Source organism: Vipera berus, assembly GCF_964194415.1.
Source record: "Vipera berus genome assembly, chromosome: 8".
NCBI lineage: Eukaryota > Metazoa > Chordata > Lepidosauria > Squamata > Viperidae > Vipera > Vipera berus.
In genome coordinates, this window is record NC_138211.1 from 440158 (window position 1) to 463728 (window position 23571).

At 52.2% G+C, this 23571-nt stretch overlaps 5 protein-coding genes across 11 annotated transcripts; 3 read left to right on the plus strand and 2 right to left on the minus strand.

Moving 5' to 3' along the window:
• Window positions 1-4096: 4096 nt before the first annotated feature.
• Window positions 4097-6103, plus strand: FOXR1 (forkhead box R1; the record flags this gene model as incomplete). Of its 2 annotated transcripts, none has more annotated exons than XM_081333791.1 (4): window positions 4097-4217; window positions 4695-4864; window positions 5239-5468; window positions 5691-6103. In XM_081333791.1, 4 exons carry the CDS (start codon window positions 4097-4099, stop codon window positions 5992-5994), a joined length of 825 nt encoding a protein of 274 aa, XP_081189917.1. In that variant the 3' UTR covers window positions 5995-6103. The 2 variants fall into 2 exon arrangements, with proteins under 2 accessions (XP_081189917.1, XP_081189918.1); XM_081333792.1 differs by lacking the exon at window positions 4097-4217 and adding an exon at window positions 4360-4503.
• Window positions 6104-7250: 1147 nt separating this feature from the next.
• On the plus strand, window positions 7251-11221 carry CENATAC (centrosomal AT-AC splicing factor). 2 transcript variants are annotated; one of them, XR_014027190.1, is made up of 11 exons: window positions 7251-7420; window positions 7502-7668; window positions 7757-7855; window positions 8315-8381; window positions 8472-8534; window positions 9214-9278; window positions 9407-9557; window positions 9816-9846; window positions 10161-10244; window positions 10341-10468; window positions 10942-11221. XR_014027190.1 is itself a non-coding variant. In XM_081333537.1 (11 exons), exons 1-11 carry the CDS (start codon window positions 7280-7282, stop codon window positions 11009-11011), a joined length of 1071 nt encoding a protein of 356 aa, XP_081189663.1. In that variant the 5' UTR covers window positions 7251-7279; the 3' UTR covers window positions 11012-11221. The 2 variants fall into 2 exon arrangements, 1 of the variants encoding a protein (XP_081189663.1); XM_081333537.1 differs by having other exon boundaries at window positions 10336-10468.
• A 310-nt stretch (window positions 11222-11531) lies between these two features.
• Window positions 11532-12975, minus strand: RPS25 (ribosomal protein S25). Its single transcript, XM_081333538.1, has 5 exons — window positions 12838-12975; window positions 12206-12301; window positions 11942-12125; window positions 11697-11795; window positions 11532-11591 (listed from the first exon to the last, which is right to left on the minus strand). Exons 1-4 carry the CDS (start codon window positions 12838-12840, stop codon window positions 11701-11703), a joined length of 378 nt encoding a protein of 125 aa, XP_081189664.1. The 5' UTR covers window positions 12841-12975; the 3' UTR covers window positions 11532-11591; window positions 11697-11700.
• Window positions 12952-14549, plus strand: TRAPPC4 (trafficking protein particle complex subunit 4). The gene is made up of 5 exons (XM_081333539.1): window positions 12952-13165; window positions 13252-13426; window positions 13502-13605; window positions 13680-13806; window positions 14273-14549. Exons 1-5 carry the CDS (start codon window positions 12991-12993, stop codon window positions 14352-14354), a joined length of 663 nt encoding a protein of 220 aa, XP_081189665.1. The 5' UTR covers window positions 12952-12990; the 3' UTR covers window positions 14355-14549.
• Window positions 14550-14734: 185 nt separating this feature from the next.
• Window positions 14735-22402, minus strand: SLC37A4 (solute carrier family 37 member 4). 5 transcript variants are annotated; one of them, XM_081333533.1, is made up of 11 exons: window positions 22168-22402; window positions 20194-20337; window positions 19646-19820; window positions 19182-19414; window positions 18128-18371; window positions 17595-17753; window positions 17320-17405; window positions 17067-17180; window positions 16333-16398; window positions 15740-15878; window positions 14735-15664 (listed from the first exon to the last, which is right to left on the minus strand). In XM_081333533.1, the coding sequence occupies exons 3-11, from the start codon at window positions 19791-19793 to the stop codon at window positions 15498-15500; spliced, it is 1356 nt and encodes a 451-aa protein (XP_081189659.1). In that variant the 5' UTR covers window positions 19794-19820; window positions 20194-20337; window positions 22168-22402; the 3' UTR covers window positions 14735-15497. The 5 variants fall into 5 exon arrangements, with proteins under 5 accessions (XP_081189659.1, XP_081189662.1, XP_081189658.1 ...); XM_081333536.1 differs by having other exon boundaries at window positions 18128-18188; window positions 21878-22340; XM_081333532.1 differs by having other exon boundaries at window positions 21878-22340.
• Window positions 22403-23571: the final 1169 nt, after the last annotated feature.

Here is a 23571-nt window from a genome sequence, read left to right on the forward strand (position 1 = left end):
TTGATTCCCCCCTCCAGTTTAGGAAGGGGGATAAGATCTTGTGGATTCCAGATAGGTGTGGGTGTTAACCATGGTAACAAAAGGAATGGAGGGATGAGCTGAGAATGAGACTGGCAGAATGAGGGGAGGGAAGCCCAGTCCGGGAACAGCCTGCTCCTTTAGGTGGTCTCCTCCCCACCTAGCTGCCCCCCTGCCTTCCAGGATACCCCTTGTCAATCTACAGAAGGAGCCATGGGGGAAGAGGTCTAGGTGGTCCTGGCTTGCAGTTAGGAAGTGAACTCCCTCCCTTCCAAGAGTTTCACCTTCCCCAACTTCAGAGCAGTTCTCAGTGGCCCTCGGGGCGGGGTTCCTCCCCCCAAAGAGCTGATTTGCCTCGCCCAGGACCCAATGCGGCAGGACTCCTGTGCTGGGGAACAGGCGAGGAGAGGACCCTTTGCTGCGTGCTCCAAGCCACCTCCTCATTGGAGGAAGACCTGACTCCCCACTTCCCCAAGTTCCTCCCAGCCACAGTAGATGATGATGGGATAATTAGATGTGAGGGATCATTGCAGATGATGCTCCTGTTGCCTAGCAGCGAATGGTTTCCATAGACACACTGAACCACAGCCTGCTAAGCAGCAAGTGAGCAGGAAGTCAGGGACAGAGGAAAACCCCATCATCCACTCCCGGCTGGCAGTGGGTGTGGTGTGGTGGGTGTCGAGGAGGAAGGAGGAGGGGAAGGCTGCAGGGAAGGAAGCCACTCAGGGTGCTGCTGCTGCTGCTGCTCCTCCACCCTTTTTGGCTAGAAGCCAGCCTCCAGCAGGGGTCCCGGCTGGGCCTCTGGCAGTGGGAATGCGAGAATCCACCACCCCAACTTTGCTTTGTGGAGACAGGACACCAGGTGTGGCCCTACCTCTGGTGTGTGTGTGTGTGTGTGTGTGTGTGTGTGTGTGGCCTGAAGCTTTCTCCATCACAGTCTGAGCAATCTCTAAGCCCGGGGTGGAGGGTGGGGGAGAAGTTTCTTCCCCAGGCATACAGAGCACATTTCCCTCCTAATGACAGACCCTAAACCAAAAATCCAAGTCAAATAGGGCATCATGGCTTCAGGTTTTGGAACTGACCAGGTGAAGCGAAGTGCTCCTCACCTGCCTGTCCAGGCCCGCCAAATTCAGTTTCCACGGCTTGGCCTGAAGGGAGATTTATTCTCTGATTAGGCATGGAGGCCCATGGAGTAATAACCTTTCAAAAATCCAGAATTGGCTTGTAAATTATACTTCCAGAGTTGTTTCATAGAAGTGTTGGTCAAATTGCAGCTGACAAATTTTGTTTATTTTATACAAAGATTTCTCTGTACTGTTCCTGTCAGACAGCCAGTCTTGTGATTGAGGAGGTATAAAAATACCATAGCCTAATGAAAAACAAAGCAAGAGCATAATGGATTTACAGTGGCTGGCCTGCCTTTCTTTCCTCTTTCTTCTTGAGGAAGAACCTCCTTTGGAGACAGTCTCTTCTAAAAAGAAGCAGCCTCTGCTCTTTTCTTGCTTTCCTCATATGCAAATTAATGCAGATTTACTACCAACCCTAAGCACAAACTAAACCAAGGAGAGAGAAAGGCAGCAGAGGTGCCGCCACCATGGGGTCACTGGCAGAATGCCTGCCAGCTGGAGGGAGGGAGGAAATCCTACGCACAAGGAAAGGGCAGCACTCTGTGCCCGGGGAACCTGCCGGGTAGCCCCCGCCCCCTACCAGGCAGAGGGGGGTGGGGGGCATGACCCCCAGCCTCCCTCCCCCCAAGTGCAGTGCCCCGTATTTCGCCCATCAAAGCCCTATACCCATCTGACCCCAGAGTCCAGGACAGACTCCTCCCCACCTGCTTGGCCCATAGGGAAAGAGGCCGGGCTGGACTCTGCATCTGGGCCAAGAGTGGGAGAAAGAGCCCAGGAGGGGGCTCCTCCCATGAGTGGCACCACAGCAGTGTCTCAGGAGGCCATTGGCTCTGGTACAAAAATGGGGAAGGGCTAGCATATAAATAACACCTAAGTTCTAATCCCCTTTACCCATATGAGCCATTTTATTGTTTTGTAAAATATAGTATCTATAACTTGCCTTGTTTTGATGGTATGTATACTTTAGTATAGAAAAGCAATGGAAGACCTACATAATTATGAATTAATAGAGCTTCCTTTAATATGCTTTAAATTTTTATTACCAGTGATGTTTTAAGCTGCATATGGCGTCTCATAGCAAGTGGAGAAAAAAACTAGGTCTGAAAATGGAGACACCCCCACAGCCCAAAGGAAAAGTCCAGTCGGGATTTAGCCTCCGTTTGACTGATTTTCAGTGAGAAAATCTGAGGAAGGGGGCAAGGTTCAGAATGAGCAGTTGTCATATGAAATGTTTTACTACTCACATTTTTTTTTACTTCCTCTAAATCTCATTTTCAGTGACTTTGGAAAACTGAAGAACTACCTCTATTGAGTGGAGCGTTTTTACCTTTTTACATATTCATTTTGGTGTACTTCATTTGATCCAAATACAGAACTACTACTGCATCTTAGCCATTTTATATATTATTTAAAATGACAACATAGTAAACACAATCTACTTTTCAATTTGACCATATTTTGATAATTTTTTTTAAAAAATCCCATTATTTTCAGGCTTAGGGCTAAGGTCATTTAGGCCTTTACATCTCTATTTGGTAATAAAGAGACCTTTTCCTATCCCATTCCTCTCAGTGATGGGTCCTTGTTGAAATGCAGGCATTGGATCAACCTACAGAACAATGGTCTGGTCTGAACTGACCTCCTGCCCACTGAGGGGTGTGTGTGGAGATCTACAGCCTGTGTAACTGTGGTGGCCTCTGTGTACCACATTCATCTTGGATAGGTTTGTTGTGAATCAGTCCAGAAAGTAGGATAGTTCAACAGCCAAATGACTTTGTGTCCACATAATGTGTGATGGTCCTTGTTCTGAATGGCATCCTGTGAGGCAAAAGAACCCATGTGTGCCACCAGTGGAAGTTTGGAGATGGTCTTGGGGCTTGTGCCAGAAACACAAAGGACCCAGGAGGGAAAGGGGTGGACAATGGACTGCAGCTTATTGAGATTACACAACTTCCTTGTCTCCACTCTCACCTGTGTGGGATTAAATCACTAGAGAAGCATCCTATTCCCTGAGTGGAAGGTTCTTTGCCCTGGGCCATGTACAGAGTGCTGGGCCCTCAGCACATACCTGGGCAAACTCCAGCTACCTTTGCTTCTCGACAACTGGCCAGCAGGGAGGCCTGGGAGCAGAAGGGTGGCCTCTCCCCTCGGAGGATGAAATGTGAGCAAGAACCTGCTTATGCTTGGCCTGACAAAGATGTCATAGCCAGGCCCAGCTGTGTCTCTGGCGGGGTGGAGGGTGAGGGAATGAGTCCGTTGTTAGAAGAGGGTTGGAAGCCTGGACTTGGACACAAGATCTGCTTGGTAGAAGAAGATAGACGCAGAAGATAAACTGCCCCTGGAATTTGAAGGGGCTGCAAAAAACCAGCTCCTGCACATTATTAACATGCTTTGCTCATCTGGTGCAGTAAGCTTTGTATCTCTCTCTCTCTGCCTCCCTCCCTCCCTCCCTCCCTCTCCAGAGTAGAGTTGTCCAATACACCCCCCCCCTTCCTTGGCCATCTGGTCCTCCCCTGGCCGCCCAAGACTCATTGCACATTCCTGGGGCTAAGAAATCTGAGCTTTAGTGGGAGAAACACATAAATTCTGTTCCCAAGGCACACTTGTTCATCATTAGCTGAACCATGGTTTACTCAACCCAAGTTTCCAAGCTTACACAATGTTAAAACCACGACCAAGTGTAGAGTGTGGTTGAACAATATCACAACGAAACTCACTTTATTTCGGCTGAGATCAAACGGTTGTGTGAAAAGGGAAACAAGCTGCAGAGCTTTCCCGATACCCTCCCCCGCCCGACTGCGTCTCTTCTACCGTTCCTACAAACCAGAAGTCGGGAATACGAAGCAATTTCGGCGGCGGCGCGCAGAGCGCTTAAAGGGACGAGAGCCCCAAGGATGGCCCGGCTCGCCCGAAAACCCGCGGGCCGCGCAAGTGGTGCGGACCGCAGCCGGATGGACTTGCGCCTGCGGAGACCGGCCTTCTGGGCCCGGCTCCACCTGCGGAGCGGCCTCCAGGGCTGGGACCTGGCCCGGGAACTGGCCCTCGATGCCACGTGTGACCAGCTGCCCCCAGGTGAGGCGGCCTCTGCTGGAGCCGCCCCGGCCGCTGACTCGCCTTTCCCCTCCTCTTTCGAGGGGCTGCGGGTGACCCGGGTCGCTTTCGGCCCGGCCGTTTCTTTGGATGTGCCTCCGTCGCGGGCGGGAAAGGGCGGGACCGCCGGCGTGTCTGTGTCCCGGCCGGAGGCCAGCCGCCTAACCGCCTCTCTCCCCAGTTGCTGAGGCCCTCCCGACGGCGCAGCTCGACCAGACGGCCGGCGGCCCGGCCGAGACCCCTCGCCCTTCCCTCTCGGAGGCTCGCGGTAAGCAAGAAGGCACCGACTGACGGCGGGCCTCGCCTGGAGCCTCGGCCTTGCTCGAAAAGCCCGGAATAAAGCAGCGAGGCGAGGGAGCCCCCCGCCCCGGTCCCGCGGGGTTCTCGCGGATGCCCAACGTGGTTAGGGGCGAGCGGCGTTCTTGCTGAGCGCTGCCTGAGCTGCTGGTTCCCCTGCAGAGACTGCCGGGCAGCCGCACCTGTGGATGTGGGTGGACCCCAACCTCGTCTGTCCCATCCCCGGACACGCCGCGGGGCTGCCGCTCCTGCCTGGGCCTCCTCCCCGCGCTGCTCCAGAGGCTCCGTCCTGCAACCCAGCCCGCTTCGGAGACGTCCGCGCGGGAGAAGAGGTGCCACCAGGCGCACAGGCTGCGCACGGAGGGCCACCTCGCCCCCCCCCCCGTGAGAGTAGCCTGAAACTTCGTAGTGCTGGGGCGGAGCCAATGGGGGGGGTGCTTTGCAGAAGCTGCTTTCTTTGTGGCAGCCTTCCTGATTGTTTAAAACCCACCCTCCATCTTTCCCTCCCCAGCACAAAGTGGGTAGAAGTGAGAGTGGGGGGCAAGGAACTTGAGGCAAGGGGGACCCTCACCAGCTCTGGCCCAAGTCTTGCCTGAGACAGCTGTGGGCCCTGCCCCAGAGCCAGTTCTCTTTCTGCTGGCCCCTCTCCTGCTGCATTTAACAGTTTTTCCCATTGGCTCAAATGTGCCCGTCTTGCACTTGCCAGGGTCCTGGGAGTGCTACTGAAGCCAAATCCATCCTGCTTCCAAAAGAGGACACCCAGAGCCCCCACCAGGCATGCCAGAATGCAAAGGGAATCCAATTCCGCAGCAGGAAGCTGCGGCCCCAGGGTGGCTGGCCTCGCCCCCCTCTTAATTATTGCATCTTGATTAGCCTTGCCCTGAGCAGCAGTGTGGACAGCAGCCTGACTGTGCAGGAGATCTACAAGTTCACCAGGTACAGGTCTCGCAGCTGAGCAGCACCCTGGCAGATGATAGGGTGCTGGGAAGAGGGGACGGCTTTTCTTCCTTGCCCTCTCTGCTCTTGGTGGCCTTGTAGCAGAGGGCTTCCTGCTCCATCGAGAGCATTATGGTCTGGCCACCGGTGATCCTGTGGAGGTGGGCCTGGCCCTTGGCAGGGTGTGATGTTTGGGACTCTGGCCCTTTGCCCTCTTGGCAGGCACCACTTCCCCTTCTTCCGCACGGCTCCCGAAGGCTGGAAAAACACTGTCCGGCACAACCTCTGCTTTAGCAGCAGCTTTGAGAAGACCACAGACTTCGTGTGCCTTGAAGGGAACCGCAAGTCCCGCCTGTGGAAGTTAACCACAGAGGGCTGGCGGAAGTTTCAGGAGGAGGCGCAGGCTCTGCCAGAGGATATGATGGGCTTGGTGCACCAGAGCATGGACAAACCAGGTGGGCCTTTCCCTGGAGAGCAGAAGCCCTGCCCTCCTGCCCCCTGGTTGGATGTGGGTGCTCCAGGCTAGGGGCGGGGCACTCCCCGGAGGAAGAAATTGGACCCAACATCCTGTCTGCGGTGGGCAGGTTGAACCACCTGGCAGTGCCAGATTCTGGGAGGGCTGCCTAATCCCTTGCCATAGGGCTTCTTGGCAGACCTGGCGGGCCAACAGCCTCATCTCCCTTCCCCAGAATTAATGCAGTCTCTCTTTCGCCTCTGATCCTCGGTGTGGAAGACTGGCAAAGATGTCTGTTTGACGGAGATCCCAAGGGGGATTTGACTTTTGCTAAGGGGAAGAGGATGAATTTTCCATGGATGGGCAATCTGAGGCTCTGCGCATCGCCTGCTTGGCCCATGGCTAGGAAGGCACTGTGCAAGGGAGCTTCATCCTGATCTGGAGGTTGTTGGTTGGATCTTTTCCCTGAAAGACGGGAAGATGATCATCACTCGGTTTTGTGTTTAAATTTCCGTTTGAAGCAGTAAAAGTTATTTTTCTCAATTCTCAACCTAGAGAAGAATCTTGGTATTCCAATAAATGCATTCAAAGAGCAATGTGGTGTGATTGTGGAGTTTATTTATACTGCCTCTCCTGCCTCAACTAATCCTCCTAAGAAAGTAGAACTCTTGAAACAGGAATAGTCTCAGAAGGAACTTTTAATGATATAGTTTTCCAGCACGAAATGTTACATTAAACCATCCCAAACCCCACCTCAACGGCCAGATGTCCAGTTTGACCCCACCTCAACGGCCAAATGTCTAGTTTGACCTCATCCAATTCCCAGGTGCGAAGTTGTTACGGGAACCAAAGTGATAAGCGCCGTTCCCGGGGTTTCGTTTCTCTCTCCTCCTCCTCCTCCCATCGAAGTGCAGGTAAGGCAGATGGCCCATGGCCCATTCCTCCTTCCGTTCACACCCAGAGGCATCAAAGTGACAACGAACAAAGTGGAGGAAACCCAGACACCCCCTCCCCCCAGACTGGCAGCCCCGGCAGCTAAGGGCCGGCCTCCCCCTCCCAGTCCGAAGGACAGACCCGAAAGAGGAACAAAGAAGCAGATGAAAAGACATAAAGGCTGAGGGTCCGGCAGGCCTCCATGTTGTCACGGGGGAAGCCACCGAGGCACGACTTTGCTGCTGGCAAGCGTCCTCCGCGTCGCCCGAAGGACCCTAAGACCCATCGGCCGCAGCGACCGCCGAGGAGGAGCTTAGCGGGCGGCCCCTCCCTCCCCGTCCGCGCCGCCGCCCCGCCCACCGGGTCCGCCAAGCAGGGGGCGGGGCGCGGGAGCGCTGACGTCAGCGGAAGAAAGCGCCGCAGGATGGCGGCGGCCGGGGCGGCGGCGTCGGTGTTCCGCTGCCAGCTGTGCCGCCGCAGCGCCTTCGCGGGCCGCCGGAGCCACCTGTACAGCGCGGGGCACCAGCGGCGGCTGCGCGCGGCCCTGGCCCGGCTGGGCGAGAAGGTGCGCGGGACGCGGGCGGCTCGGCGGGGCCGGCTCGGGCGGCGGCGCGGCTGACGGCTCTCCTCCGCTTCCCCCGAGCAGGTGGCGGCGGCGCGGGCGGCGACACGGCGGGCGGAGGTGCTGCCCTTCCAGGCCGGCGAGCACGAGCGGCGCGCCTGGTGCCCCTGCTGCGCGCGGGAGGTCCGGCGCCACCTGAGCCGCGGCGCGCGGACGGTGCTGCACGGCGGCCTCCTGCAGCACCTGGCCAGGTGAGGAGACGGGCGGGGCGGGGGGGATGCTGCGCCGCGCCTGCCTGCCCGGCGGCGGCCGAACGACGCCCTCTTGGCTTCCCCGCAGCCCGGAGCACGGGAGAGCCGTGGCCGCCTTCTGGAGGAAGAACAGGGCCGACCCCAAGCTGAAGGCCGACTTCCTACTCTCCGCGGCGGAGTATCGGTGGTGAGTGGCTCGGCCAGCTCGCCTGCTTCCCCGGTGGCACTCCCCCCACCCTCGCGAAGCTGGTCTGAGGCGGTTGGGGGGGGGTGGCAGCCTTCCCTGTGCCAGTGCATAAAGGTAAAGGTTCCCCCGCACATACGTGCTAGTCGTTTCCGACACTAGGGGCCGGAAACGGGACGCTGTTACCTTCCCACCCTAGTGGTCCCTATTTTTCTACTTGCATTTTTACGTGCTTTCAAACTGCTAGGTTGGCAGAAGCTGGGACGAGTAACAGGCGCTCACTCTGTTACGCGGCACTCGGGATTCGACCCGCCAGTGCATACAACCACTTAAAAAACACATGGCTGAGGAGGCTGTGCCAAGATCTGGGGTGCTCAGACTGTGTCCCCATGCCGCCAAGTTAGTCACCGCTGCATCAATGCTGCTTGCTGCCCAGAGTGATGGGCTGCTTTGCACTTCCAGTTTTCAGGAGTCTCTCCGCAAAGCCCTGGATGCTTATGAAGAGAAGGAAGACGTGGCCATCCAGGAGGTAGGAGAGGGAGGGGGTGTCCAAGTGGTTCAGGGAGGCAAAAGGTCCTGACTAGCTGAGTTCTTTATAGTCCATCTTCCTTCATTGTAGGCTGCAGCTCACATCCGAGACATGGAACAGAAGAGACGAGAGATGGTCCAGGCCATCTTAGAGGTTTGTGTGCCCAAGTTCAGAGTGGGCAGTATCCATCATCGTGTTTGCAACGGTTTTTGCAGCATCTTCCCACTCAGCTCCCCTTCTCAAAGCCATTTGCCAACTTCATTCCTCTTCCCCAGAAAATATCAGGCCTTGCAAGTGCAGTGGATGTTTTCTCTCATACCAAGCACCTTCTTGCAGTCGGTATTGTGCCAGGCACTGGGGCTTTACTTTTTATTTAGCTCCAATTTAAATCACCTTGTAAAGCTACTTGTGGGAAGCAAATTGGGGTCCTTTGAGATCTGCAGGTGCTGAAAAGCTCTTTCTGGCACAAGACCTTTCCTCTATCACTGATTTTTTATATTTCTTTGTGGCGGCCTTCCCTCCACAGCCCTCTTCCCCCTCTGGATAGATGAAAATAGTTCAGGAGTTTTAAGGTATTACTTGTGCTCTGGCCCATGTATTATTTCAAATAGTAATTTACAAATTTAACACTATTATCAACTGTTTAATTTTTTTTCCCTGGGGAAATGCTCTTGGGCTAGGGATGATTCCTTTGCTGGCATCTGTGCCTGAGAGATCTAGTGGAATCGGCTCCATCTCAAAACTCTCCAGATTACATTTCAAGGTATCTCCTATATTGCTAAGTATGTTGTTGTCTCTTGAAACCAGTGTGTTTTTCCTGAATTAAACTCAGCCACAGAGAGCGGACACACTAGGTGATGGATCCACTGCTGTCAACACCTTTACAGGGAATTTAAGGTAGGAGTTACCTTAAATTAGAGGCCTTCTTGCTTCTGTATTCCTGTGTTCTTCCTGACCATACCCTCTTCACATTACCTTAGTGCTGAGTCTGTTTTGCTTGCGCTGACAAACGTTCTGTGTTGTAGTGATTCTCCTTTTGCTATGGAAGAGCAGGAGCAGGCTGGGCCCAGCTGGAACACCACTTTTCTTCGAGCAGACCCTACTTGTGCCAGCAGGACTGTGCCTGAGCTACAGTACTCTGAAACAGGGCAGCCCTTAACTTTCATTGGCCACCAGGTACCCCATTAGGAATTCCCTTTTGCCTTTCATCCCCAGCAGTGTCTGCCCTGGGTGCCGTCTCCTATCTTACTCTGTTTCCCACAAATTTTGAAGAGGGAAAAGGGATGCTGTCCATTGCTGCCTGCTGGACTGGGGAGCCGATACTTCTGGCTGCAGGACTCACAACTGCCTTTGAAACTTTGCCTGCGGCTTTTTTCAGGTTCTCAGTCCCCTACAATACTAATTTGGATTTTTCCTTCATTGTTTCAAATGCAGGAAACAGGCAGGGAGGGCAACGTTCACACAGGTAGGTTGGAGTCGGCTTTCTGAAATGCCTGCTGAGCCTGGCTTTGCCCTTGATGGACTCTCAGCTTGGGAGGGAAAAGAATATCTATCTATACTGAAACAATACAGTGAAGCGTTAATTTGCCAACTACATTTTAACCTAATGTGTACACAAATCTTAAAAACGAGGTTAACCATGAAATGCATACTGCTATACATGGAGGTGTGTCAGATGCAGTTTTGTAAATAGTTGTTCTCATTATGGCCAATGTAACTTGGGCACATGAAAAGAAACACATGGGGGCTTTCCTGATTTGTCCACCTTTTAATCTTGAGGAGCAAAACCTCCCTGGCTGGTGAATGAAGAGGAGGAAGGCGAGAGGCAGATTGGACCTTCCTATGAAGAATTCCTTAAGGAAAGTGAGTGTGCAAGGACTTGGCCCTATGGGATCTAACAGGAAGAACTGAGCAAAGAATGACTTGATGTTTTGTTCTTCTGTCCTCTTTAAAGAACAGAAGCAGAAACTGAAACAGCTCCCGCCCAACCGTGTTGGGGCTAACTTTGACCACGCGTGTCAGACAGGAGATGGTTGGCTGCCTTCCTTTGGACGTGTTTGGAATCATGGTAGAAGATGGCAATCCAGGTAAATACATGCCTTCCTCTGAAGGCCAGATGCAACAACTAACGCCATTAATATATTTAGAAGATTTTTGTCTTTCCGTGTTGCTAGACAGCTCTGTGTGTGTGTGTGAGAGAGGGAGAGAGGGAGGGAGAAAGAGAGAGAAGGGGTTGGCTGACACCCTATCCTTCTCATTTATTCTGAATTTGTTGAATTGTTGCTTGGGATAATTTGTGGATTGACTTATTTCATACATTCCACTTTCTAAATCCAGAGATTGCTAATATGAACTCATATTTGCATGACTGCCCATCTCCCCCCAAGCGGACCCTGGAAATGCATAATAAATAAAATACATGGCCAGAAGAGCTTATGTATGGTGCTGGAACCCCCCATTGCAGAAGAGAGTAGAATGAACGAAGCCTCTCAAGTTTCTGTCCTTCATATGAGAGAATAATTGTTTCAACTTGCTGTCTTTGGCACTGCCTTTTTTCTAGACATCAGTTCAAAGCTGAATCCGGAAATAAGCAGCCTGGGTCCAAAAGGAAAAGGCCTCGAACCAGCTAAAAGGTCTGCATTCCCAAGACAGCTTGGCAGAATTCACAGCTGTGGAAGACTTTGTAGTGGCTCCAACAAAACAGAGCTCTGCTCCTGTAACCTTTATGTCCCTTAAGGGTGTAATTGTATTAAAATTACATTTATTACAATAAAATGGTATTTATAATCGTAGATGAATTTTACTAAAAACTATGGTTGCCCATAAATGCGTGCTACTACTACAAAATATTAAAAACAAAGTGCATTTGTGTTCAAGATCCACAAAGCAAATATGAAATTGCAGAAAATATTACCATCAAAGGAGCTCATCTATGACTTTCTATATATCCCATTTACTCAAGTTGTTCACTTACTTATCAAGATAGACATAGCTTGCATACTTGCACTGCCCATATTGTTATACAGCTGTTGCTTTCATGTTTTATTTTCATGTACCCAAATTCTGTAAGTTTTTGCCATTCAAAAACAGTAAAGCCATTTTACTCCTTGTATAATTATTAGCATTTGCTCAGATCATTACAAAGCCTCAAAGAGTTTAATCAATTTATTTTTATGTCTATACAAGTAATTCTGAAAGCCATTTGAAAATCTGCAAAGAAAACCAAAGAAGAAATTAGGTCTCTCTGATGCAATGTAGTTGGTCAACCCAAGTTCTCTTTGGCCATGTGGAGCTGTACTGGTCATCTGGGCTCACCTTTTTAAGCATCCTCTCCTGCAGCTGGTGCATCACCTCCCTTGGTGTTTCGGGTGTAGATGACCTGTGCTCTGTGCTTGGAGACCAGTTTAATTAGACCTGCCAGGAGAAAACACGCATCAGAGGATCACAAACCTCCCCGGAAGAGAGCACGAGAATTTGGGGAAGGGAGGCCTGTGGGCTGCAGTGTTTCAAGACAGCCAGGCTCCTGCAGACAGGAGAGCGGGGTGCCTCTGGCCTCTCACCTTTGCCCAGGAGCTCCTGTAGCGCAGCCCGCGCGAGCGACCCCCGGATCTTCAGCCTCTCGGAGACCACGGCGGGCGTGATGAGCTTGTAGTTGGGCACCTCCTTGCAGAGCTTGTCGTAGGTGGCTTTGTCGAAGAGGACCAGGTTGTTCAGCTTGTCCCTCACCTTCCCCTTGGACCACTTCTGCTCGCGGGGAGAGAAGGCTGTCAGGGCTGCCGACAACCCCACCCCCTCACCCCCCCCTCCACCGGCCCGGCGCCCACCTTCTTCTTGGCTTTGCCGCCGGACTTGTTGACAGGGTCCTTGTCCTTCTTGGCGGACTTGCCCGCGTCCTTCTTCTTCTTGTCGTCTTTGGGCGGCTGCGAGGAAGCGAGAGAGCCAGCGGGGTTTAATTTAATTTAATTTATTGAATTTATATACCGCACTTTCCCGAAGGACTCAGGGCGGTTTACAGGGTATAATTTTAAAACATTAATACAAAAATTAAGACCAATTTAAAAAAGATTAAACTAAGTCCCTGCAACATGTAAGACCCCAGTTAAAACCCAATTAAAACTCAGCCTGAGCCGGAAAGCTCGAAGAGCCAGGTCTTCAGGTCTCGGCGGAATGATCGAAGGTCGGGGGCAGTCCTAAGCTCCACAGGCAGCTGGTTCCAGAGGGCAGGCGCCCCCACAGAGAAGGCCCTCCCCCTGGGTGTCATCCGCCGGCATTCTTTGACCGGCGGCACCCTGAGAAGACCCTCCCTGTGGGAGCGCACTGGACGAAGGGAGCTTGATGTGTTCCCTCAAATATCCTGGGCCCAAGCCATATAGGGCTTTATAGGTCATCACCAGCACAGGTTAGCCGCCTCCCGGCCAGCCGCCTCCCCGACCCACCCGGCCCGGGGCCTACCTACCATGGCGCAGCTAGCAGCGCAACGTGCTCCTCCTGGGCGGGTTCCGGTCGGAAAGGAAGGCGGCGATCCGCGTAGGCCGGAAGCCCCCCGACCGAGCGCACTTCCGGCCGGCCCCGGAAGAGGCGTGGCGCTCCAACGCCTACGGGGGCCGCGATGGCCATCTTCAGCGTCTTCGTGGTGAACAAGGCTGGCGGGCTCGTCTACCAGCTGGACCACTACGCGCCGCGAGCCGAGGCCGAGAAGACCTTCAGCTTCCCGCTGGACCTGGTGCTGCGCGCGCACGACGAGCGCGTACTCGTGGCCTTCGGGCAGCGCGATGGCATCCGCGGTGAGCCCGGGGAGCGCGGGGCGGGCGGCGGGCGGGCGGGCGGGCGGGGGGAGAGGCCGCCCAGCTGAGCCGCGCCGTCCCCGCAGTGGGCCACGCCGTGCTGGCCATCAACGGCGCCGACGTGAACGGGCGCCTGACCGCCGACGGGAAGGACGTGCAGGAGTTCCTGGGCAACCCGGCCAACTACCCGGCGGCGATCCGCTTCGGCCGCCCGCGGCTCTCCTCCAACGAGAAGCTGATGCTGGCCTCCATGTTCCACTCGTGAGTCGGCGGGGAGGGCGGCTTCCCCGGGCGCCCCCCGGCCCCCGGCTCACCGGTGCCCCGCTTGTCGCGCAGGCTCTTCGCCATCGGGTCGCAGCTCTCCCCCGAGCAGGGCAGCTCCGGCATCGAGATGCTGGAGACGGACACCTTCAAGCTGCACTGCTTCCAGACGCTGACAGGTAGCCGCGGCCGGGCCGAGGGCGGCGGGCTCTGGGCCTCCAGCCCCGCCTCGGCTCTCCCCTTCCCTCCGCAGGGATCAAGTTCGTGGTGCTGGCTGACCCGCGGCAGGCCGGCATCGAGGCCCTTCTTCGCAAGATCTACGAGATCTACTCGGACTTCGCCCTGAAAAACCCCTTCTATTCCCTGGAGATGCCAATCAGGTGCCCCTGAAACCCCTTCAGCCTTGGGAAGCCCCTCCAGGCGGCCTCATCCGCTTTGGGTGGCTCTCCTAAAAAGGGGTCCTGGCACTAGGCCTGAGCCTGTGGGGTGTATTGGCCACCCAGGGAGGAAGCGTCCAACCCCCGATTGGTTTCTTCTCTCGTGATTTCTTGTAACTCAGGGGTGCTGCTAGAAACGTGGTGCTCTTTCTTCCTAGTTTCCTCCATAGTGTCAATACATTAACATACACGAGATCTGCAAGTAAGAACTAATAAGGAATCTTTTTCAAGGCACATTGAAGTCTTCTTTATGTACCATCTTATATTTTAGCATGTCCCAATAAATATGTAGGGACAATGCTGATTTATATGAGAAAATATCCTTGGTAAAGGTAGAATGAAAAATGTAGATATATGAGCAAGGGTGGCCTTTTATTCTAAGTCTGCTTCTGTTATGCTCCTATTTCAGATGTGAGCTCTTTGATCAGAACTTGAAGCTTGCACTGGAGGCAGCAGAGAAGGCGGCAGGCCCCTTTGTCCCCGGGTTATAGGGCCAGGTTCTCCCACTTCGGTTAGGACCAGAAAGATTTCCCTGCTGCTTCGGTTGGCCCTCGACCCCATCCTTGTTTGGACAGCTTCCACTGTCAGGAGTTGGAAGGAAACCTTGTTGGCTGCATGTAGACAATTAGTGTATGCTTGGCACTTTGTTTATTGCATGCAGAAATAAAATTTCTTTAAAGAAAGAAGGCTTTAATCTTGACTTTAGGATAAATTGTCCAACAACATTTATTATTATGTGCTCAGCCAGATGTTTAGACTGAATCTGTCAATTTTATCCACCCATTAAATCCTTCCTAAGGACCTGGGATAGGTAGATGTTATTGTTATTTGATGCCACCCGATTCCCAGCAACTCTTCAGCAGGGAAGATATAACTTTTACTGGAAAATTCTTTATTTTTGTTGACACACATTCCATACAACAGTCATAATTTAGAATCTATTATAGTAAACGTAACAAGATTTATTCCTAAAGGCATCTAATTACATTTGGAGATCTACATGGCTGCAGAACTGTTAGGCAGTTCCAACCCCAGCTGTTAAACACTGCTTTTCTTCTATTACAAGATATGGGACATTGAACACCCGTTTATACTGATGCTTGTGATATAATCAAGAAAGTGATGTGAGGGTTACCATTTCTCAAATTCTAAAAGTAGTTTTTAGTCCACTTCTAAGCTTACCCACTATTGACTGAAGCTAAATAGAGTAAAAGTATGGTTCCCTTCTTTTCCATTTCCTGTTTGGTTATATCTGAGTGAAATTTGTGGGAAGATTTGGAAAATGTCACTTGAAAATCTATTGTAGGAAATGAGGGAAGAACACATACCAAAAGGGGGTGTGAGCGAAGCAATTCCTCAAAGTGAAACTTCTATTCAGCTGCTTCGTCCCCACTGCTGGGCGCTGCCAGTGAATCCAGCAGAGGCTATGACAGGCAAATGTTTGTTCATCAGTTCCAACTACTAAGGGCATCCATTAGGTTTTGAAGGATGAGAACTGGCAGTAACAACCAGATGAGATTTTGCTACCACTTTATAAAGGCAGGCAGTAAACCTGCTTAGAGCTGCCTTTTTTCCTTTCTGAAGTTCTAGCTGTGGATCAAGAAGGCTCCTTTGCAGCCAAGTCCTGCGGCCCTTCAGTCAATTTTCTTTAGCACACGACCCATTTTGGTGCGGATATTTCTCAGAAAGAAAAAGGCCACAGTGCTGGCTATGCAGATCACCTCCACTGCCCAGAAGGCTGTTTCCCAGCTGTAGTGTTTGGCAATTGTGCTGAAAGGTAGACCAGCCAGGAAGCCTCCCACTGAAAAGAGAGAAAGGGAGTTGAGTGCAAGGTGGGCTTTTATCCTCTATCGCTTCCAATTCTGTCTTCACATACCGTTGGCCATTAGGGCAACGATGGCATGAGAGGTGCCACACAGGTTGGACGGTGCACTCTCATTGGCTATTACGCCAAACAGAGCAATTGGCCCATAAGAACAGAATCCAAAGACGGCTCCCAACAGCAAGATCCAGAGCTACAAGAACAGCAGGACAAAAGGTTAGGTGTACGACTAGGATACCTTCCCCTGCCACCTGCACTTGCCACTTGGACTCCTTTTCCTCATGACTGACTGCAAAATGGTACCTTGGATGAAGCACAGCGAGGTTTAATCCTTTCTTCAGTTAATTGTTGTTTCTCAGTAACCCATTAAGAAAGTGAGAAATAACAGCACCCCAGCCAACTGCTATTTTAAGGTAACTTTTAGATCAGAGTACTATAATATCAAACCTCACTGCAATCTAAAGCATGGCATAACTAGGAAAGCGTGAGGAGAACTTTCTGCAGAGGTGGGGTGTCTCCCACCTCTGGCTAGAAGCTAGTGCTAATGATCCTGCACCTGGCACCAAGTGGGTGGGTGAAGCAACATAAAATGATTGACATAATCTGTGTGTGTGTGTGTGAGAGAGAGAGAGAGAGAGAACAAAGACCTCATGTTCTGTAAAGCCCACAAGATCAGCCAGAGGGTAGAGGAATTGATTCCAAGAGTAATTTCCCTGGAAAAAAAGAAGGGAAATGAGCAAGGAGCGAATGTCTGGAAAAGACAAAGCACAGTAATAATTGTGTGCAGAAGCAGAAACCCCAGAAGGGGAAAACCCTTACCAGTAATTTTCCAAAGCAACTTTGCTAGCTAAAATTTTTAAATTAATGGCAGAAGACCAATTATTCCCCATGACTGGGACATCATCGTTAGTATCTGAAGATTCCCTGTCTTTGGAATTCTCAGAAGCTTTTTGAGCTGAAGCCAGAGGAGGAAACACCTCAGTCTTGGGAGGAACCCATAACTGGCCTACTGTGGCTTCAACAGATGGGCTTGTAATTGCCAAAAGTTCAGGAAGCAAAGAATCTATCCAGGAAATGAATTTCACCCTGATTTCAGAAACCCAGTTTTGTTTCCTTGAAAATTGCAAAACTTTGTTTTGTTCTATTAAAATTTGTTTCTAAAAACACAGTTCATTTCAATTGTGGAAATCCTCACAAGATGTGGCATTGGCCTAAAGGTAAAAGCATTCAGAATGGCCACCTTTCACTATCTACTCAAACAGGGACAACGTAAATGAGATGGGATTGGGGGGAAAAAACCCCAATTCCCTCCCGGAGAGCAACAGCTTTGACTCCCTTCAACGTCAGTCTGGTATAACTGAGCCTCCTTCCTATGGTTTACCTTGCCGGAGCTGCCGGTAACTGTAACTCGGAAGAGGAACAAGGAGGCAGCCATGCCGGCCATCATCAGGATGAGCAGGGGATGCCGAGGGTTTCCGTAGATTGAGAGACCTACCTGCAACACACACGGATCCAAAATGAAGTGCTGTTACGAAGCGTCTTGTCAACCCATCCCAGACAAAATCGTCTCTGTCTTGACATCCAGGCAGGACTTATGTGGGGTTTCAGGGCTGCCTTTTCTCCTTCATGCTTACCCTGGCCACTGCACGGTCTGAAAGGTAGCCAGCAGCAATGCTGCCCACCAGGCCACCAATTTCCAAGGCGCTCATGTAGGAACTGCCTAAGAGCAAAGAGCACAGTGACAATTCCAACGAGGCTGCATCCCTGCCTGTTGCACTCCTGGCACCTCCCCTGGTTAGTCATGCAAAAGACCTCCCCACAGAACAGAGTCTGGCTTACCCAGGCCAAGCGTCCACCTTTGGGACGTGCTAAGCTCTCAAAACCCCAGAAGAAAGGCGCTGCCTCCTACCCACAAGGGCAGACTGTCCTCTCTCCTGAATGAGAAATAGCTGTCCCCAGTCGGTGCAACATGTCTTGACACCAAACACCACCAGGTAGCCCGAAGAAAGGACCCAAAGGTATGGAGAACAAAGCAGCTCTGCCAAGGTGCTGTCATCCTTCGAGGAGTCTGTAAGGAAGAGACCATTCAGCAACCTGACCGTCCTCCTGTCAGACTACCTGCTTCATCTCTGCTACGCAAAAGAAGCCTGACTGGCTTATTGATAGATTAGCCTTATAGGTTGCTATATTGATTAGCACACAACTCCCCAATATGTAACTGGGATTCAAATGGAAGACACTCTTATAAGGATAAAAGCCATTCTTCATGAAGAGGGACACTTATAACAAACCTGCATCCCTGGCTTCAGTTCACAGCAAAGTTTCTATGTAGTTCCAGAAGGCCAGGGGGTGGGAGGAGGGAGACAGAACGGAAAAGGCTGTTTTCATGGTCCTGAAGATGGCAATCTCTGATCAGGGGGACATGATCCCCCACACACTCACCTTGTTTCCCTTTCTTGGGCTGAGAGTCAAGGTTGGACAGTCCCACGTCTGAAGGCTCATTCTTAATCAGCAGCAGGCACACCAAGGAGGCAACCATACACAGTGAGCCAGAGAAGGCTAGGATAGTGCGCCAGGCATAACTCAGTGCCATCAGCGCTGCCACAATGGGCCCGATCCCTCCGGCCAGATTCATGCTGGTGGAGAGGATGGCCCACCAAGTCCCAAACTGGGAAGGTTCAAACCACTATAGAGAAGGGAGATAGAGAGTGCAAAATGAAGTGCATTTCCACATCAATTGTTTAGTGTGATTTCCTCAAAGCAGTTGACAAGAGCATTTAATAAAAAATATAGCATACCTTTTTTAGTGGCAGCAGACATGGGGGCCTGTGCCTTCCACCTCTCCAAGTTCATGGTACAGATGAGGTCAAGCAATGCAGCAGACACCCCACAAAGCTTAATTCTGGGTTATCAGGGAGCTCAAGTCATGACTTCTACAGTTAGTCCTTGCCTCTGAATGTGGAGTTGTGAGGGAACTTAAGCAGAAGCAGGCAGTCACTGGAGTAACAGTTTCCCAGAAGTATTTGTAGATCAGACTGGCCTTTGGTCAGCATAGTCTTTTAAGGCAGCCAGCTGGCCAGACTCTGCTCCTAGCTACCAAAGGCCCAGCTGTCTCTGAACTAGGCCACTTGCTTAGGCCCAAAGGAGGGGACAAGTATTTCCAAAATATCTGAGAGCAACATGATATGGTTTGCAATTTATAGCTCCTGTTGCCCTTGCCAATTCAAGCCCCACCAAGAAAAATGACATCTCTAACCAGCAGAGAGCACAGGTGCGGCCTCTGCCTCCCCACAGCTGCAAGGACAGTTCTTGGTTCCATTAAGACCTGCAAGCTCCCAGCACTAGCTCAAAAAGTCAGCCAATGAGGTGTTCTCAGCTTGGGGCTCTGCATAGTGAAAGGCAGAGTCAGGGGCCACCCACACAGAGGGGGCACCTTCTGGTGGCTTCCCAGGGACCAAACTGCCCCTGCAGGGAAAAAAATGGCTCGTCTGCTTACCTTGCGCAGCACTTTGCCACAGGGGGGCCAGCCCAGGCCTTGGGCCAGCCCGTTGAAGAACCACAGTCCGGCAAACAGGGCAACGGTGGAACTCCAGGAAAACAGCACGTTGACTAATCCCACCAAGAGGAGGCCAGAAGAGAAGAGCCAGCGGGCACTCAGTTGGTCTGAAAGGACACCACTAACGAACTTGCTAATGGCGTAAGCGGCAGATTGGCTGCTGGTGATGAGACCTAAATTGGACAAGAGCCCCGGAAAAAACTCAACGGCACAGTCGCCAGGACCTGGCGTGAGAGGGGCTCAGACGGGCATCACAAAGAGGTTTTTTCTGTTGAAGTAGTACAAGGTGTACCCAACATACATAGCAGTATCCTCTCTCCAAGGATCCCATGAACAAATGGGAGGGAGGGAGGGAGGGAGGAAGGAAGGAAGGAAGGGAGGGAGGGAGGGAGGGACAAACTCACCCAAATCATCTTTGTCCAATTGTACCTCTTCCATGATTGAAGGCATCACAAAGGAGAAGGTTTTTCTGTTGAAGTAGTACAAGGTGTACCCAACATACATAGCAGTGAATATGACAAATCGGTGATAGCTGTAATTCTTTGCCGCCATTGCTGGGCGTGCTTGTGCTTCCAAGAGCTAAGAAAGAAAGTAGAGGGAAGGAGTTGGCCGTTACGCTTTTAGGAGTCTAAATTGCAGGCACAGCAGAGTTGCTGGCTGAGGGGAGAGGACGGGTGGCAGCAAAGGGTTCAAAAGAGGGAGCCAGCAGCTGCCTGACTGTCTCTCTGCGTCTCTGCCGGCCAGAGACTTTGCTAAAGTTCTGGCTGGTTTGATCTCAACTGTGCTCCTGGCCGCTTTCTGGAGAATGTTTAACTTGAGGGCCAGGCGGGACACAGAGGTCAGTATAAAGGCCCCCACCCACAGTGGGAGTCCCACAGAGCCAGCCTGTAACAAACAGTGTGTCCAGAATACAAAGATTAGTGAGGCTTTTTTTTCACTCCCTAGTCCTGACCTCTGAGCTCAAATAGTGCAAGATCAAACAGGGCGGATCAAGGTCTTCCTGGAACAAGCAGCCTCCTGCGTCAGGACTGGCCCTCCTGCCCACCTTCCTTCACAGCAGCACCTGGCTCTCGGCAGGCCACACTGCTGCTGCAAGCTGAGAAACACACAGAACGCGGGTCAAATGCCGTCCATTGGAGAAGGCAACTTCAGCACAATATATTTATCTGCTTGGGCACAAGACCATCTGGGCACAGCAGGCAGATTAAAAATTAGGAACACCCGCCCCCAAGCACAATAATATTTCATTATACCTTCGAGACATATCAGCTTATGGACAGAAGAACAAAATACCAGGAGCAGGTGTGCTATGGAGGAGCCATTGATGTAAGGAAATGAGAATCACAGTTCAGTTCAAAGCATGGGCAAATAAAATAAAAGTCCACCTATGCAGAAGGCTGGCCTTCCAGTCTAACAGCTACGGATGGGGCTGCTCTAGCCGGAGCCTCAATATTTGGTTTCATCACACTCCAGAAGTATGTAGGTCCCAAAGGGCAAAGGTCCTTAAAGGATACTGACAGGTCTTGGAATGCTGCCCAGAAGGAAAAGCCAGCCAGTGGAAATGCTTTTATTTATTTATTTATTTATTTATTCACATTTATATACCGCCCTATTCCCTGAGGACTCAGGGCGGTTTACAGGAAATTAAAAAATCCACCATACAAAAGTTAAAAAACCACATTAAAAAATATTAAATTGACCCTGTATACTTAAAACCCCAATTAAAATTTCTCCTCAGCCTGGGCCCGAGAGCTCAAAGAGCCAGGTCTTCAGGCCCCGGCGGAATGATCGGAGGTCGGGGGCAGTCCTCAGCTCCACCGGCAGCTGGTTCCAGAGGGCAGGCGCTCCCACTGAGAAGGCCCTATCCCTGGGTGTCACCCGCCGGCAATCTCTCACCGGCGGCACCCTGAGCAGACCCTCCCTGTGGGAGCGCACTGGGCGAAGGGCGTTTGATGCCGGCAGCAGGTGTTCCCTCAAATAGCCCGGACCCAGGCTTTTAATGCAGGGAAGGGGCTCTCTGGGCAAGTAATAGAAGAAGCCTTAGAAGTACTAAAATTTCTCTCCCTGTTGACTTACTACTGATATACCTCTTCTTCTGAATGGCCTGGATTTTTTTAATTAACACCTGGAAGAGAGGCTACTTAGACAAGCTAGCTCTTGCAAAATGTATTATTTCCTGCTCTAATCCCACTTAGGTAATTATTTCCCTTTGTCATAACGGGTACCTAATATTTGCTGTACACTTAATCCTCATTTAATACATAGCCTTCCCTTGCTGATGTCTAACCAGGCAACTTGGGATGCAGGGGGAGAGATTGCAGGGCTATATAAGTTGCCCAATAAAAGCAACCTCTTTGCCAATTGAAATGTATTAGATTTTTATTGTCTTTATCACTTTGTAGTAACTCAAGGCAGTAAACATACATAATAGTCCTTCCTCCTATGACAACAGCCCTTTGAGGTGGGCTGGGCTGAGATAGAGGGACTAGCCCAGTCAGTTTTCTGCTTTCTAGGCTAGAACCATTACACCTAGCAGACTCTTTGGAGACTATCGCCATCACTTGGGCTCACCATGGAAGATTGGGGAAGGACTCCTAGTGCTTCAATGGGGACAGTATTAATTTCAGTTCTGGCACCTTGTTTAGTGTCCGTCTGTTTCAGTATCCATTCTGCAAATTCTTAATTAGCCGCAACACAAAAGTTTAGGGAAAAAGAACTGCTCCAGATTCCTTGAGCCTCAATTTTCTCTCCACCTTTTAATTTTTCTTTCGGCGAAGGTTTCAGAATTGATTTGCAAATTTTTATTTTACTTGTAGTAATAAATCAGGCTGTGCTTGAGGCTGACATTAGCTTCCCATTAAAGTCTAAAATCAAAAATGTAAAGAAAATCAGGTGGAAAATGTATCTGTTTATTTAAATAACATACGTGTTCAGGAACGTAAACCTTGGTGGTATCACAACAGCATCCCAAAATTAGTTTCTGAAACTGCTAGGTATTTCGGAGACGACCGGGGGGGGGGAGGGGCGACTCCACAACACAGGCAGCAGGTCGCGATTCTGGACGGTCCCCGAAGGCGTCCTCGAAAAACTGGCCCTGATCCATCCCGGATCTTTTCAGGCCAGGAAAGCCGCCGCGGGGCTTCTGCCCAGGCTGCCCAAAGGCCTCAAAAAGCAGCCTTCAGGCCGAAGCGTCCGTCGGCAAAGACGCCGCCCCCGAGTCGGGGCAGCGCCCGGCAGAACGGCGGTGTGTGTGTGTGTGGGGGGGGGGGAAGCTTCAGGCCGAACCGGAGGACGCGGCGCATCCGGCGGCTGCTGCTGCTGCTGCTTCTTCTCCCGCAGCGCCTGGAGGCGCAGAACAAGCCGGCCTCCGAAGAGACCCAGGAGCGCTTTTCTGCCGGCCCGCCCGGAGGCTCCGACGAGCCCACGCGGAGTCCCCCCAGGGAGCGGGCGGCCGGTTGGAAAAGGGCCTTCCGCAATTCGGAGAAGAGCCGCGCCTCCCTCGGTTCGCCCCGGGACGGCCCGACGAGCCGCCCAAACGCCGCCCGCTCCTCCCGCCGCCGCCCTACGTACCCCCCCGCCGGAAGACGGCCGCGCTTCCTCGCCAGGCCCGAGACGCCCCGCCCGCTGCCCAATTGGCCAAGGCGGACGTCGTTCCCCAGCCATCCAATCGCTGCTTCCTTTTGCCTAGGCCCGCGGTGGCGCATGCGCCTTGCACGGACATACCCCCCCCGAAGGAAGTCGGCCGACCGCCGCGGCGCCCTTTGTTGCCGCCGTCCCTCGCGGGGGCGGCTCGGCGGCGCCGATTCCAGCGGCTTCCTCGGGACTGGCCGGCGAACGCGCGCCCTGCCCGGAAAGCGTCGCGGTCCTTACGAGGGGCGCTTCCAGAGCCGCGCGAAGCCCCGGCAGGCAGTTTCGCCCAGGGGGAGGCGCGGAGGCGGGCTGCCAAAGCTCTGTCGAGCGGGCCTTCCCTGCTCCTGGGCTCGCTGCGGGGTTGGCCTTTGACGTTTGCTGCGCTCTGGGGAACCTACAGAGCTAGAAACTCAACATTCACACTTCTGAACGCATTTCAGTCTAACGGTGTTTGCTCTGGGCCGAGGCTGGGCATCATCGACAAATACAAAATATTCCTTTCCTGTCCCTACAAAGGAGCTTCCCTGAGGATAGGAACAGAGAAACGGGATCTTCCTCTGCCTTCCTGCAAGGCTACATGTTTCATACTGTGAAAAAGCTTCATTTCTCACCTTAGTAGTTCAAGGCCCAGCAGCCAAATACTCAGAAACAGCCAGCCTTGGTAACCCCTTCCTACTCCTCTATCATACGAACCAAAAAA